Raw genomic sequence first — 15,731 nt, 5'->3', positions numbered from 1 at the left:
ATGTGGGCATCCTATGATGACCATCTACCTCAGTGTAGTTTTAGAATGAGCATTAGTAGCATGTTAAAAAAATCTAAGCTATTAACATTTTGAAACCCTTGTTATACTGTGGTCCATATTTTTTTACATGAAGGCTTTCTAACTTAAAATTCAAAATCTGATTTGTTTTTATAAGATATTTAACCTTTTACATTACTTTAAAACATTTTAAGTTCATTAAAACCACTTCCCTAATCGTAATTCCTTTAGATACATCTGCTTAGTTAATTTAATATTGTTTTATATAAAAGTCCTGAAGGTGAACGGTTCACTTCATGAACATTTACACAGAAAGCTTCAAATAAATGCATGATGATGTTTCTATTTTGAATAAATGTGACCAGGTTGGTTTATTTCCATAGTGATTCCTGTTATTGATTCTTCTTACCAATAACTTTAAAAAATATATCCCACATTGAATTTCAGTATACCAAGGGTCGCATTGGTTTTGGTTTTTATGAAGTTCAATATTTCCTATAGCTTAGGTGCCAAATGGGCACTGGGTGTTTTGTTTTATGCCAGATTTTCTTGTTCATTCTTGCTATATTTTCTAGAATATCTCTAAATAATAAATTCTTCTCTCTGTTATTTGTGTGTGTGATTTTTGTAGTGGAGAAGGCAAATGCAAAACTCTTCCAGATGACTGAAAAACAGTGGGTCCTCTGCAGCTACAGGGGATTCTAGACATTAACTAAAGGCCAGCAAGCACTCAAGTCCCCCAAGTGTTTTCATGGTGTAACCATTTGTTAACTACATTTTCTCTCTTTTTACATTTTAGGCTGTTAAAGTAATTTGGCAGAAAAATAATGAGCAGGGTTTTTGGATCTTAAAAAAGCCACTGTGACAAGACAACACTATTTTTATTCCACTTTGTGAAATTTTCTAAGACATACTTTATACTTAGCTTGTTCCCAATGTACTGCTACTTTATTTGCTTTTTGGTAACTATAAATTTAGTGAAAGAAGTCACTGAAATATGTTAAAATTATTGGATTTTATTAACATATATGCTGACCAGGGTATAAATGCTTTCCCCTCTCCTTGGTGAACTGGTCAGTGGAAGCAGAATCTAGATACTGTTAACTTTAGTTGCTATCTTTGAATATTGATGTGAACATTTAAACCGTTCCTTGTAAAAATTGTGAAATGTCTAGTCCTTAAAACTTAGAAAAATTTCCTCTGTGGTTTTCTAAAGAAATTAAATTGCATTCATGGATAAATTAAGGCATGCTATATAACAGTAAATCTGTCTCCGTGATATTGAAGTGTATGAGCCCAGTTTTAAGGTTTTAAAGTGTATATATATATATATATATATATGTAGTGATAAACTTGTGAGTTAGTGTGTTTTGATTAAGCATTTTCTGTCAGTGTGCCTGTTGTAGGATGACTTAACCATCAAGAGAAAATTTACAGAATTCAAATTTAGGATAAGTAAATGTAGAACATAGCTTTTGGAACAAGGGTCAAATCATGTGAGTAATTTGCAAAACACTAGTTAGCCTTATAATTATAAAAATTCTTTTTGGCTAAATATTATGTCATAGTTCCCAAGCCCTGAACATAATACAGTATATCATATAACAAGATTTCATAAATATTTTTAGACCATAGTAATTTTTTTGGATTTGTTTTGAAACAAATATTTAGGGAGTAGATTATTAGAATTACAAAAATGCTTAGCTACAGAATCTATTAGTATATTACTGGTAATTACTGGTATGGTATGCTGTATTAATGTTGCCTCCACTAAATAACTGATGTACTCAAGCCTTTTGTCACCATTCACCCTGGTTTTAGCTCTTACATTATGCCGTTGCTTCTTGGTCAGTGTTTTAGAACAATAGACACAAAGTCTACGGTAAGGAATAGTCTTTAACCGGTAAAACTGAGATAGCTGAATTTGGAAGGAACTCTTAATAATAATGCATTTGGGGACTATTTAGGTTCCTTGGTTAATGTTTGTTTCTTTTGTCTGTTTCTTTTTCTTTCGTTTCTACACATTCATGCAGTATTTCATGGTTCTATCAAAGCAGCAGTAAAAAAAATACTCTTGACGCATGAAAATTAACTGGTGAGGGGCCTCATTGCTATTTTTAAATTGTAGTTTTATTTTTAAATAGTCTTTTTTTAATCAGAGGATCAGATGCATGACTTTTTTTTTAATGGATGCAGATCTTCTATCCGGTGTCTCACAATAAATTCAAGAGGATTTTAGTTTGCCAGAAATGTTGCAAATGCACTAATTTTAGCAAGATGTCGATACTTAATATTATCCTCTTGAGACATAATTTTGCATGCAAAATTATCCCATAATCTTTGTAGGTTTGTTAATAATGATGCATTAATGCCCTATATCTAAATCTTCTCCCTTCTCCCCCCCTCCATAACTCTTGGTATCTAAATTGATGACAGCTCTGACACAAGCAAGATAACAGTGCTGTGTAGTATACATTTGTTTATATTATCGGCACTTCTCAGTTTAGGTGGAAGGAACCATTACCTTTATTTAACAGTGGTTTTTCTTTTTTGTTGTTGTGTTTTACAGTTCTTTTCCCTGGTTCAGCCTGAACTATATACCAGGCCCTGCTGAAAATACCACCCAACAGTTTTCTTCTGCAGCTTATCCAGTTTCTCTTAAGTGCCCTGTACATATTGTATGTTTTATGATGAGATGCAGTTTCTTAATATGTATTACAGAAATACTACTGGTATTTGCAAATATGTAGTTTAATTGTATTATTGAACTCTCATTTTGGGGGCTTGGGCACATTAACAGATTAATCCATCTGTATAGGGCTTTTGCTGTTGGATAGAATTTAAATTGTCTACATAAATATTTGTCTCAGGACCCTTAGATTTTATCTGAATACACAGATTAGGCTTTAGAAACAGACATACATGTTGTTTTTGGCTTTAGGAGTTTGGCTAAGTTAGCTTTTGAACTGACATTATGTAGCAGCATTTTTTGGTATGGTTAGCATGGCACATATTGGAACATAAAGCGTTTTACTGTACAGGTAAGGAATGTGCCATGTTTTACTTATTCTCTCTCTCTTTCCCTCTCACTCACTCCCACACACATCCTGTGTGTATTCAGAGACCTTCAGAAACATTCATATTCATTTTCATGAGTCAGCAAAAGCCCTACTCTTGATTCAACAGAATATTTCCTTTACATACTTTTTTCTCTTAATTTTTACAAAATTGTATGGTAGGTGTAAAAGAAAATCATAGTAACTGTACCATATTATTAACCCCTAAATCAAACTTTTTTTGTCTTGTGTATCTTGATTTTTCTGTGTGCTTTATAGTGAAGCAGCCGACACGAGTCGTTGTTCATAAAACAGCTTTTGAAAGTTGAGAGCACACCCCTGGAGAACCGACTGTGCTTGCTTACGTTTGGTTCATGACTTAAAAATCGAGTACAGGTGATGAAATCTTGGCAGTGTTAACAAAAAAGTAGTGTGTATTGTGCTATTTTTTTTTTACTCTAGAAACTTAACCATTTGTAGAGAAAAAGGAAACAAATTTTCACACATTGAAGTTTCTGACATAAAATTAATGATAAATAATCATAGAAATCAAGCTTTATATTTTAGCGAACATAAGTACTTTCAACAAACTCAGGTGGTGTATCAGGGAGACATTTTCTGGGTGTTTTTGTGTGTTTTCTGTCTTGCAGAAGAGTGTGTTCTAATGCATGGGTGTTTCTCTGCAGGAGTTATTCCTGATGAGACTAAGGCTTTGTCTCTGTTGGCACCAGCTAATGCAGTGGCAGGTCTTCTGCCTGGTGGTGGACTCCTGCCTACTCCTAACCCACTTACCCAGGTATTAGTTCTATTGAATTCTTAAAGCGTGGAAAGGAACACCGAATGGTGGATAAAGCTAAATATATTTGTGCCTTTTTTGAGTGCTGTGTGATTCCACTTCACAGACTATTGTCACATGGTCAGAGTATTGTAAATGCTGTTGTATTGTAATCATAAGTATTAAAGTGGTAGTTTACATTATAAGGACATTCTCAAAAATAATATATCTTGTAGAGATGGAGGTGGGAGGGGGGATCAGGATGGGGAATACATGTAAATCCATGACTGATTCATGTCAATGTATGACAAAAACCACTACAATATCGTAAAGTAATTAGCCTCCAACTAATAAAAATAAATGAAAAAAAAATAGTAACATATCTTATCATTTTGTCACTGACTCTCAAAAAAGCCCGTAAATCATGAGGCATATTTCTGTTGCACATGTTTAAAATAATATGTTCATTTGAATGGAGAAAATTAAGGTATGAAGTTAAGACTTTTTTTTTCTTTCCCCATACCGTTTTATCTTTTGCTCTTGGGGTTTGCATTAAGTAGATGACATGAAAATAAATTTTAAGATCTGGGTAATTCATAGATACCTTTGATGTATAAAATTGTGTAATAAATAAGCCAATTTTACAATAGTTGATCCTTGAACAACATGAGTTTGAACTGTTTGCTCCATTTATATGAGGAGTTCTTTTTAACTACTACATGGCTTTCCTGGTGGCTCGGACGGTAAAGAATCTACCTACAATGTAGGAGATCCAGGTTTGATCACTAGGTTAGGAAGATCCCCTGGAGAAGGGAATGGCTACCCACTCCACTCCAGTATTTGTGCCTGGAGAATTCAATGAACAGAGGAGCGTAGTGGGCTATATATAGTCCATGAGGTTGCAGAGAGTTGGACACAACTGAGCAACTGATGCTTTCACTTTCAATACATATAGTACTACACAACTCAAGATTGGTTGAATCAAAATATGGGCCAGTGGATATGGAGAGCTGACTGAAGTTACAGGTCTGTTTTCAACTACATGAGGAGTCAGCACCTCTAGCCCCCATGTTGCTCAAGGATCAACTGTATTAACAGGATTTTAACTCTGATCGGTTAAATTACAGTAAGTCTGCTACCTATACTTAATAATAATGAAACTAGGAGAACTTTAAGCACAGTGCTTGTGAAGAAGCTTAAACTGCCTGCAAAGTTTTAAGATTTTGCATTGTTTGTGTGCATAAAATTGACTGATTATGAGGAATTCCCTTGTGGCTCAGAAAGTGGAGAATCGTCCTGCAATGCAGGAGACCTGTGTTCGATCCCTGGGTCAAGATTATCCCCTGGAGAAGGGAATGGCTACCCACTTCACTACACTGTGTGGAGAATCCCATGAACAGAGCCTGGCAGGTTACAGTCCAAGGGGGTGCAAAGAGAGACAACTGAGAGACTAAGAACAGACAACAGGAAGTTACTAAGGAACTCTTAATGAATATAAGAATCTCAGGTATAGAAAGAGCCACTACTGCTGTGGCTAAGAAATGTAAGTAAATAAGTATTAGTTGCTAAGTCTTGTCAGATCCTTTGTGACCTCATGGACTGTAGCCCACCAGACTCCTCTGTCCATGGGATTCTCTAGGCAGGAATACTGGAGTGGGTTGCCACTCCCCTCTCCAGGGGATCTTCCCACCCCAGGGATGGAACCCCGGTCTCCCACACTGCAGGCATGTTCTTTACCAGCTGAGCCACCAAGGAAGCCCCAAGGAATAAACTTAAGATACACATTTAGTTGGGGGGAGGAGCCCCCACAGCTTACAGACTTCAACTAGCAATCATCCGACCCTTTAGAGGAAAAAAAAAAAGTTGACATACTCTCCCAGCCTGACAGTATAAGACAGAAACAAAATTTTAAATAAGCACAACTTGGAATTCCACAGATTGGCGCTGTTCCATTGGCTGCTTTGGGAGCTCCTACCCTTGATCCTGCCCTTGCCGCCCTTGGGCTTCCTGGAGCTAACTTGAACTCACAGGTAATTTAATATCCTTGAACTCTGAGCTCATTTTGGTAATTAAAGAATTTGCTTCATTAGATTTTAGTTTGCATTTCAACAGCAGGAGATAACTTGACTGTTACATGGTAGTGATTTTTTCTTACATAAACTTGTTAATGAGAGATTAGAGGGTCACTGCATTAGCCCCTTGCCCATTAAAGAATTTCTCCTTTTATATTGTTTAAAGCAAAGACTAGTTTCATAGGAAGCCACTACCACATCAATGTTGCAGAGTCAGAATACAAGTCATGAAAAGATAGGAATGTATTTATAATTTGTTCTCTTGTCATTTACTCACTTAGAAATTTTTGTTTTTCATCATTGCAATTTAGATAAACTTTTCTAAAGTTCTTTATGAAAACCTTTTGATTATTATACTGACTGAGCACTTTGATTTTTGTTTTACATGTTTCCTTAAAATGTTACTTGTCCTCAGGAAATCTTTATATAAGCGAATCTATAAAATCTAGATTGTTCAACTTCATCATACTTATATTTAACTTGATAAAGCAGCTCTGGATATCCGGTACTGTAGTCACTATTGTTATCTGTTTATTTTTTTTGCAGCTAGAAAATTTACTGTGACATATTTAGCTGGCATTATATTTCTGTTGGTCATTGTGGTGCTTGGGATATGTTAGCTTCTATAGGCTTGCTAAATTGTTCTAGGACATTTCAACATACTAAAAAAAAAATTTAGTAATCATTTATTATTCTGTGTGTTCTCATTTTTAATATTTTTATTTTCCAGTCTCTTGCTGCAGATCAGTTGCTGAAACTTATGAGTACTGTTGATCCCAAGTAAGAACTTTTTTCCTTTTGCTTCCATTGATGATAGAAATATGTCAGTGTCTGCAGATAGCAGTTATTTTTTGATAGCTAAAAGAAATTTATCTCAAGCATGCAATACATAATCCTATTTTTCTAGAAAGGAAAATCCAGAAGTAAGCCCATCTATAAAGGGTTTTGTTTTGGTGTAATTTTTAATCTTTGAAGATCATTGTAAATAGCTTACATGTAAATAGCTTACAAAACCATCTACCAGAAAAATGGTGCAAGGCAAAATGGTTGTCTGAGGAGGCCTTACAGATAACTGAGAAGAGAAGTGAAAGTCAAAGAGAAAAGGAAAGATAGTGCAGAATTCCAAAGATTACTTAGATAAGAAAGCCTTCCTAAGTGAACAGTGCAAAGAAATAGACTCGACAATGGGAAAGGCTAGAGATCTCTTCAGGAAAGTTGGAGATACTAAGGGATTATTTCATGCAAAGATCAACACAATAAAGGACAGAAAAGGCAAGGACATAACAGAAGCAAAAGAAGAGGTGGCAAAAATACACAGGTGAACTGTACAAAAAAGGTCTTAAGGACATGGATAAAAATGATGGTGTGATCACTTACCTAGTGCCCCATATCCTCGAATGTGAAGTCAAGTGGGCTTTAGGGGAAGCATTAATATGAACAAAGCTAGTGGACGTGATGGATTCCAGCTGTTATTTCAAATCTTAAAAGATGATATTATTAAAGTATTACACTCAATATGCCATCAAATTTGGAAAACTCATCAGTGGCCACAGGACTGGAAACAGTCAGTTTTCATTCCAATCCCACAGAAGATGAGTGCCAAAGAATGTTCACCTACTGTACAGTTGCACTTAACTTCACATGCTAGCAAGGTGATGCTCACAATCCTTCAAGCCAGGCTTCAACAGTACATGAACCAAGAACTTCCAGGTGTACAACCTGATTTAGAAAGGCAGAGGAACCAGAGATCAAATAACCAATGTCCATTGGATCATAGAAAAAGCAAGGGAATTCCAGAAAAACATCTTCATTGATTAAATGAAAGCCTTTGACTGTGGATCACAACAAACTGGAAAATTCTTCAAGAAATGGGAATACCAGATCACCTTACCTATCCCCTGAGAAACTTGTATGCAGGTCAAGAACCAATAGAACCAGATCATGGAGCAACGGACTGGTTCAAAATTGGGAAAGGGGTATGTCAAAGCTGTATATTGTCGCCGTTTATTTAACTTATATGCAGAGTACATCATGAGAAATGCCAGGCTGGATGAAGCACAAGCTGGAATCAAGATTGCCTTTCCGCTGCAAGCCAAGCTGCTTCTCAGACTTATTTCATGAATATCATCCTAAGGATTGTCTCAGGATGACGATTAGAGAGCTTAATGTTGTCTTTAGTTGATTCATTTAAAAAATTACATTGACTGCCTCCTATAAGCTTGGACCTTTATGGCATTTATACTCAGGAAGGGACACATTTTTTTAACTACAGTGAAGCATGTGCATCCAACTCGAGGAGGTACAGAGATGCTGTGGGAACGTTATGACAAGGAGAAGAACTTGGCTTGAAGATTAGAGAAACCTGGGAGATGAATAAGAGACAGAATTGAGGGAAGCACTAGCCCAGAGTAAGAGTAATATACATCACATGCTAAAAGTCACTGTCTTTTCAATGCTTTGAAAAGTTTTATTCATGCTGCTGTTTATATTTCCTACTTGACATAGCACAGATTCTTGAGATGTTTTCATGAGTCATTTCTTAGTGTGTTAAGTGAAAGGCACTCAGTCATTTTCAACTCTTTGCGACCCCATGGACTATACAGTTCATGAAATTTTCCAGGCCAGAATAGTGGAGTGTGTATCGTCATTCCCTTCTCCAGGGGATCTTCCCAACCCAGGAGTCAAACCCACAGGGCTCCCGCATCGCAGGCAGATTCTTCACCAGCTGAGCCACAAGGAAAGAAACTTAGTGTGTGAAATCTGAGCTAAATTCATTTTCTTTTTTTTTTTTTTCTTTTTAATTGGAGGCTAATTACTTTACAATATTGTGGTGGTTTTTGCCATACATTGACATGAAACAACCATGGATGTACATGTGTTCCCTAACCTGAACACCCCTCCTACCTCCCTCCTCCCTCCTCATCCCATCCCTCAGGGTCATCCCAGTGCACCAGCCCTGAGCACTGTGTCTCATGCATCGAACCTGGAGTGACAATGATAATATACAGAGTTGAGTGCTATTCTCTCAAATCATCCCACCCTCGCCTTCTCCTGCAGAGTCCAAAAGACTGTTCTATACATCTGTGTCTCTTTTGCTGTCTCGCATGTAGGGTCATCATTACCATCATTCTAAATTCCATATATATGGGTTAGCATACTATATTGGTGTTTTTCTTTCTGACTTCCTTCACTCTGTATAATAGGCTCCAGTTTCAGTCACCTCATTAGAATTGATTTTCTTTTTAACTGGGTGAAAGTCACTGTCAGTAAGTAGGAAAGCAGACATGACCAGGTGAAATCCAAGCATGTATCTACCATGAAGCTTATTAAGTAAAATATGACTAATAGAGTTAAAAAATAAAAGACCTCCCCGTAGTCATTCTTGTTTACATTTTACACTGCCTACAAATAACTGTCATCCTCAACTTGGTGTCTATGGTTTTTTCTCACTTTTATAAACCCTTAAGGCTAAAGACTAAACCCTTTAACCTTTTCAGTCAGGAATTTCATAGGTAACCTTGGTATGTCATCAGCTTCTGCCTCAGTTTGTCATCTGCAAACTTAAAAAGGAATTCTCTTCCCCAACAAAATTAGAATGAAGTAGAAAAGTTTTTTAAATCACGTGAAGGGACGTTCTATTAATCAAAAATAATTGCCATTATTATATTCTCGTTTACTAACAATTCTTAGAAAGTATATGGAAAGTTGATGGATGTTCAGCAAAATTAGTTTTTTCTTACTTGACATATCTGTGTCTTTTAAAATGGCAAGTGCCATTTCACTGTATTGTGTATGATTTTGCCAAAGTTATGGAGTCTTCTCACTTTTTTAAAGGAGTATCTTAGTAAAACAATGGGAAAGGTATTTAATTGGATATATAAATATGTCTTTAAATATGTCAAATGCAATTCTTGGTTCTATTCCAGATTGAATCATGTCGCTGCTGGTCTTGTTTCACCAAGTCTGAAATCAGATACCTCTAGTAAAGAAATAGAGGAAGCCATGAAGAGAGTACGAGAAGCACAGTCCTTAATTTCTGCTGCTATAGAACCAGGTAAAATAGATCTATGCAGTTATGTTTAGAAATATTTTGAATAATACTTTAGTCATTTTTTCCCCCATATTTTTATAAAAGGTCTTTTAGGGCCGTGATTCTCATTTCAGAGGTGGATGGGTGGTATGGATAAGTGTCACCCAGACCTATTTGGAAATACCTGGAGAAACTTAGTTTTCATGCTGGTACAAACTACATCCAGTGGGTAGAGGGCCAGGGATATGCTAAACATCTTACAGTGTTCAAGACAGACACCTCCCAATTCCTAAAGAGAGAATTACTCATTCTGAAACATTGGTGCCTAGGAGTACCTAATGCTTTGTGTGGTAATTTGGTGGTTTTTAATTTGAGGGGTTTTACTGTTGTTTTTAGTCATTTATGTTTGCCTAAGTTCAGGTATGACCTAAATCAAATCGCTTAATGATTATATAGTGGAAGTGAGAAATAGATTTAAGGGACTAGATGTGATAGAGTATGTGATGCCCTATGGACAGAGGTTCATGACATTGTACAAGAGACAGGGATCAAGACCATCCCCAAGAAAAAGACATGCAAAACAGCAAAATGGCTGTCTGAGGAGGCCTTACAAATAGCTGCGAAAAGAAGAGAAGCGAAAAAAAAAGGAGAAAAGGAAAGATATTCCCATTTGAATGCAGAGTTCCAAAGAATAGCAAGGAGAGATAAGAAAGCCTTCCTCAGCAATCAATGCAAAGAAATAGAGGAAAACAACAGAATAGGAAAGACTAGAGATCTCTTCAAGAAAATTAGAGATATCAAGGGAATATTTCATGCAAAGATGAACTCAATAAAGGTCAGAAATGGTATGGACCTAACAGAAGCAGAAAATATTAAGAAGAGGTGGCAAGAATACACAACTGTACAAAAAAGATCTTCATGATGCAGATAATCACGATGGTGTGATCATTCATCTAAAGCCAGACATCCTGGAATGTGAAGTCAAGTGGGCCTTAGAAAGCATCACTATGAACAAAGCTAGTGGAGGTGATGGAATTCCAGTTGAGCTATTTCAAATCCTGAAAGATGAGGTTGTGAAAGTGCTGCACTCAATATGTGAGCAAATTTGGAAAACCCAGCAGTGGCCACAGGACTGGAAAAGGTCAGTTTTCATTCCAATCCCTAAGAAAGGCAATGCCAAAGAATGCTCAAACTATTGCACAATTGCACTCATCTCACACTCTAGTAAAGTAATGCTCAAAATTCTCCAAGCCAGGCTTCAGCAATACATGAACCGTGAACTTCCAGATGCTCAAGCTGGTTTTAGAAAAGGCAGAGGAACCAGAGATCAAATTGCCAACATCTGCTGGATCATCAAAAAAGCAAGAGAGTTCCTGAAATATATCTATTTCTGCTTTATTGACTATGCCAATGCCTTTGACTGTGGATCACAATAAACTGGAAAATTCTGAAAGAGATGGGCATACCAGACCACCTGAGCTGCCTCTTGAGAAACCTGCATGCAGGTCAGGAAGCAACAGTTGTAACTGTATATGAAACAACAGACTGATTCCAAATAGGAGAAGGAGTATGTCAAGTCTGTATATTGTCACCCTGCTTATTTAACTTATATGCAGAATACATCATGAGAAGCACTGGGCTGGAGGAAGCACAAGCCGGTATCAAGATTGCTAGGAGAAGTATCAATCATCTCAGATATGCAGATGACACCACCCTTATGGCAGAAAGTGAAGAAGAACTGAAGAGCTTCTTGATGAAAGTGAAAGAGAAAAAGTTGGCTTAAAGCTCAACATTCAGAAAACTAAGATCATGGCATCTGGTCCCATCACTTCATGGGAAATAGATGGGGAAACAGTGGCTCACTTTATGTTTTGGGGCTCCCAAATCACTGCCGATGGTGATTGCAGCCTTGAAATTAAAAGATGCTTATTCCTTGGAAGGAAAGTTATGAACAACCTAGATAGCATATTTAAAAGCAGAGACATTACTTTGTCAACAAAGGTCCATCTAGTCAAGGCTATGGTTTTTCCAGTAGTCATGTATGGATGTGAGAGTTGGACTGTAAAGAAAGCTGAATGCTGAAGAACTGATGCTTTTGAACTGTGGTATTGGAGAAGACTCTTGAGAGTCCCTTGAACTGTAAGGAAATCCAACCAGTCCATCCTAAAGGAGATCAGTCCTGGGTGTTCATTGGAAGGACTGATGCTGAAGCTGAAACTCCAGTACTTTGGCCACCTCATGCAAAGAGCTAACTCATTGGAAAAGACCCTAATGCTGGGAAGGATTGGGGGCAGGAGGTGAAGGGGATGACAGAGGATGAGATGGTTAGATGGCATCACCGACTCAATGGACATGAGTTTGGGTAAACTCCAGGAGTTGGTGATGGACAGGGAGGCCTGGTGTGCTGTGGTTCATGGGGTCGCAGAGTCAGACACGACTGAGCGACTGAACTGAACTGAAGTTGGGGTAGCCTGATATATAGTCTTTTATTTGACCAAGAAAGCCTAATGTTCTTCTATACACACCATTTGTTTAAAGAAAAGGAAATATATTATTCTTTGCAGATTGTCTTTTTGTGATGAGATGAATGGTTGTCCCATTTTCTGTACATATGTATTTGGATCTTTGGTCCTGACTTTTTTATTTTGTTATAAACAATGCTTTATTCATTTTCTTCTTTCCTGTTCTTAATGGGATGGTTTTTGTGTATGGTATTAGACAAATAATTGTAAAGTATAATGGATAATACCAAATGCTTTCTTTTTTTTTTTTAATACCAAATGCTTTCTGTGTATTGTCTCATTTAACCAAGTTATTAAATAATTAACCCAGGGTCAGATGGCAGGCAGTTTATATAGATAACTATACAGATATAGTTTATATAGATAAGCAGTTTATATAGATCCAGTTATCTATCTATATATAGACAGAGATGGAAATAGATATATATAACTCCAAAACCAGAACACCATTTCTGTTTACATTGGAAACTCATAACTGAAATGATTAGAAACAACTTACTTCTTTATGAAATTTTTTTTGCTGCACAAATTTTTGTTAATTTGATATTCATAATAAGTTGAATTCTATTAATGAAGTGATAGAAATGTAAAAGAGGAACTCACTCATTCTCACTTGGCGCAAGCCGGCTAAGTTGCCTGTTATGTCTGACTCTTGTAACCCTTTGGACTGGCTCACCAGGCTACTCTGTCCATGGGATTCTTCAGGCAAGAACACTGTAGTGGGTTGCCATGCCCTGCCCCAGGGGATCTTCCTGACCCAGTGTAGCTGCTGCATTGCAAATGAATTCTTGACTCTCAGTCACCAGGGTGAGCGCAGCATTCTCACTTTGGATGATAGTCCATATGTGAAGAATGCAATGGCTATATTTCTCCTCATTTGGTCCTTTGTTAAAGGAATTTATGTGTTATTTTAAACTACTTAATGGTAGCAGATCATTCTTGCTCTGCTCGTAAACTTACACAGTGTTGAAAAGGAGTGCAAAAGTAGAAAAGAAAGATTAAAAAGAGAGCTGGTTTAGTTAGTTTCTATCCCAGAAGTAAGAAATGAGTGATTGAATGAGACATATCTAGGAAAGGAGCATAGAGCTAAGTGATGACTAAAAAGGAACATTTTGCTGGTCCAAGAATTTTAAATGTTTATCTTATGTTTTTTATTATAAATATAAACATTTTACACTTAAGTACAGCTTGGGGAGGTGTTATTAATACATGAATATGTACAGAGTAGAGTTTTAATCTGGGTAAATTGTAGCTATGTTTGGGGAAGGAGAACCTAAGGAATGCAAAAAGGATTCATGATTTAGAAACCTGTAAAGAGTAAAGAATGAGAAAGGTAGTTATTTTCATAGATTGTTTTATGGATGACACTTGATAGCTTCAGAAACCTTTAGCTACCTGAATTTAAAGATCACATATCAAACCTGAAAATTAAGGTAATAAACTCTTAGAGTAACTCCTAAATTGAAATAATCTTTTTGCAAATGGGAATAGTCTTTTTGCTTAATGATTTCTAAATCCAGATTCCTTTTCATTTAAATCCAGATAAGAAAGAAGAAAAACGAAGGCACTCAAGGTCAAGATCACGTTCTAGGAGGAGGAGGACTCCCTCATCTTCCAGGCACAGGTAATTAGATTGATTGCTATTTGGTAGTAAGTTCTTCCTTAGACAAAGATTATTTACCTATGTCACATCTGCTGTTAACCTAATTAGCTCATGGTTGCAGTGGTTTTGATAACTACTGCTATTTGCAGAGTATGTGAATTACTGTTCACAGGTATATAAATAGAGAAAAGATGGTAGATAGTTTAAAATCCCCCCAAAAATCCAAGGATAGGAAGAAGCTACTGGAATTTGAGCACTAAAATGAATTAGTATTCTGGAAAGGACACTGAACTTGAAACTTTCGACTTGAATTCTAGTTCTGATATTTCACTAGACTCCTGACTTGCAACATGGAGAGTTGTTATGCAACCTTAGCTTACCCATCTAAAGCTTGAATATTTGCAGATGACGTGTTTTGAGATTGCTCTTTGTATTACTGGATAAACTACATGATGCTAACTATTATTCTTTATCCTACCTAGAGTAAGTCTCTGCAGGGTAAAGGACCAATGTATTCTCACATGACATAGTTGTGTAGATTTGTAAGGATCTTTCTAGACCATTGACTCTCAAACTTGCTGATATTAGGACCTCTATATTCATAAAAAATATAAGAACTCCAATGAGCTTTTTTGTTTATGTGGTTTGAAACCATCATTTGAAATAATAATGAATATTGAAACCCATTCATATTAACTTAGCTTTGAAACAAAGCTTTTCCCAAAAAAATGAAAAGAATGGCTTTGTTTATATCTTACATCTTTGCAAATTTCTTTAATATTTAGCTTAATAGAAGAGGTATAGGATTCTGCATTCAGCTTCTTATTGTATATTTTGGTTAATATATATACAAAATCTTGACTTTACACAAATATTTAGTGAGAAGAAGGAAAAGTAATTTTATAGGTTTTTTCAGGTAATTGGAAGTAGTATTCTTTGATATAATACCAAAATATGTAAAATCTGTTGATCTTTATTATACTTTGAGTGAATCGTTTCACCAGGCATCCTTTTGTACAGTGATGCATTTGGAAAATGATTGATTGCATTATGCAAATTTTCAAATGTTGGCACTTTTTTACACAAAAGATGACCTGGTACTATCACCATACATCTTACCAGTAAACCCTTTTAAAATGTTGAAAGCTGTCAGGTTCACAAAGGTGGGTTTAAGTTTTCCAAAGTTTAATTGTCTCCTGAAAGCTCAGATTTTATTATTGGCAACAAATTTTTTTCCTTGAAATGATAAACAATTCATTTTTCATGAAAGTGTCTACCAGATACCCAAGTCTGAACAACCATGGTTTTTCAGTTCTTTCAAGTAAAGATGTTTCATGGCAAAAGCAATTAGGTAAGCTCACACTCAATCACACAAGTGTCTTCCTTGACAGTCACTGAACTTAAAAGTATCAGAAATGATTTATGCATACTGCTCATTTCATTGCACAGATTGTTGCTGAAGGGACCAGATTTAACATTTCTAGTCAATAATGATACAACTTTAACAGTACTCAAGGGATTAGATTTAATAAAGTAAATAGTTTTTACTGGCTCTATCCAAGACGTCCTTGGTGAAAATGGCAGGATTTTCACTACAGAATCTTCACTGCAAATGCCAGTGAAGAATACAGTAAATAACAGGTTCAGTTGCCACT

At 36.2% G+C, this 15,731-nt stretch overlaps 1 protein-coding gene across 7 annotated transcripts in view; it reads left to right on the top strand.

Moving 5' to 3' along the window:
• SRSF11 (serine and arginine rich splicing factor 11) overlaps nt 1-15,731 on the top strand; it is a 50,167-nt gene that overhangs the window by 20,097 nt on the left and 14,339 nt on the right. For 5 of the 7 annotated variants that reach the window (XM_065911128.1, XM_065911090.1, XM_065911082.1 and 2 more), the window contains 5 exons: nt 3,761-3,870; nt 5,787-5,879; nt 6,652-6,701; nt 9,848-9,975; nt 14,016-14,097. In XM_065911128.1, the coding sequence (XP_065767200.1) occupies nt 3,761-3,870; nt 5,787-5,879; nt 6,652-6,701; nt 9,848-9,975; nt 14,016-14,097 (463 nt within the window). Of the gene's footprint in view, nt 1-2; nt 3,871-5,786; nt 5,880-6,651; nt 6,702-9,847; nt 9,976-14,015; nt 14,098-15,731 lie in introns of those variants that run through there. The other 2 variants (XM_065911119.1, XM_065911136.1) reach the window with 2 other exon arrangements.

Source organism: Muntiacus reevesi, chromosome 1 (genome assembly GCF_963930625.1).
Source record: "Muntiacus reevesi chromosome 1, mMunRee1.1, whole genome shotgun sequence".
Lineage (NCBI taxonomy): Eukaryota > Metazoa > Chordata > Mammalia > Artiodactyla > Cervidae > Muntiacus > Muntiacus reevesi.
The sequence above is the reverse complement of the archived record's forward strand: the minus strand, read 5'-3'. Positions and strand labels throughout refer to the sequence as shown.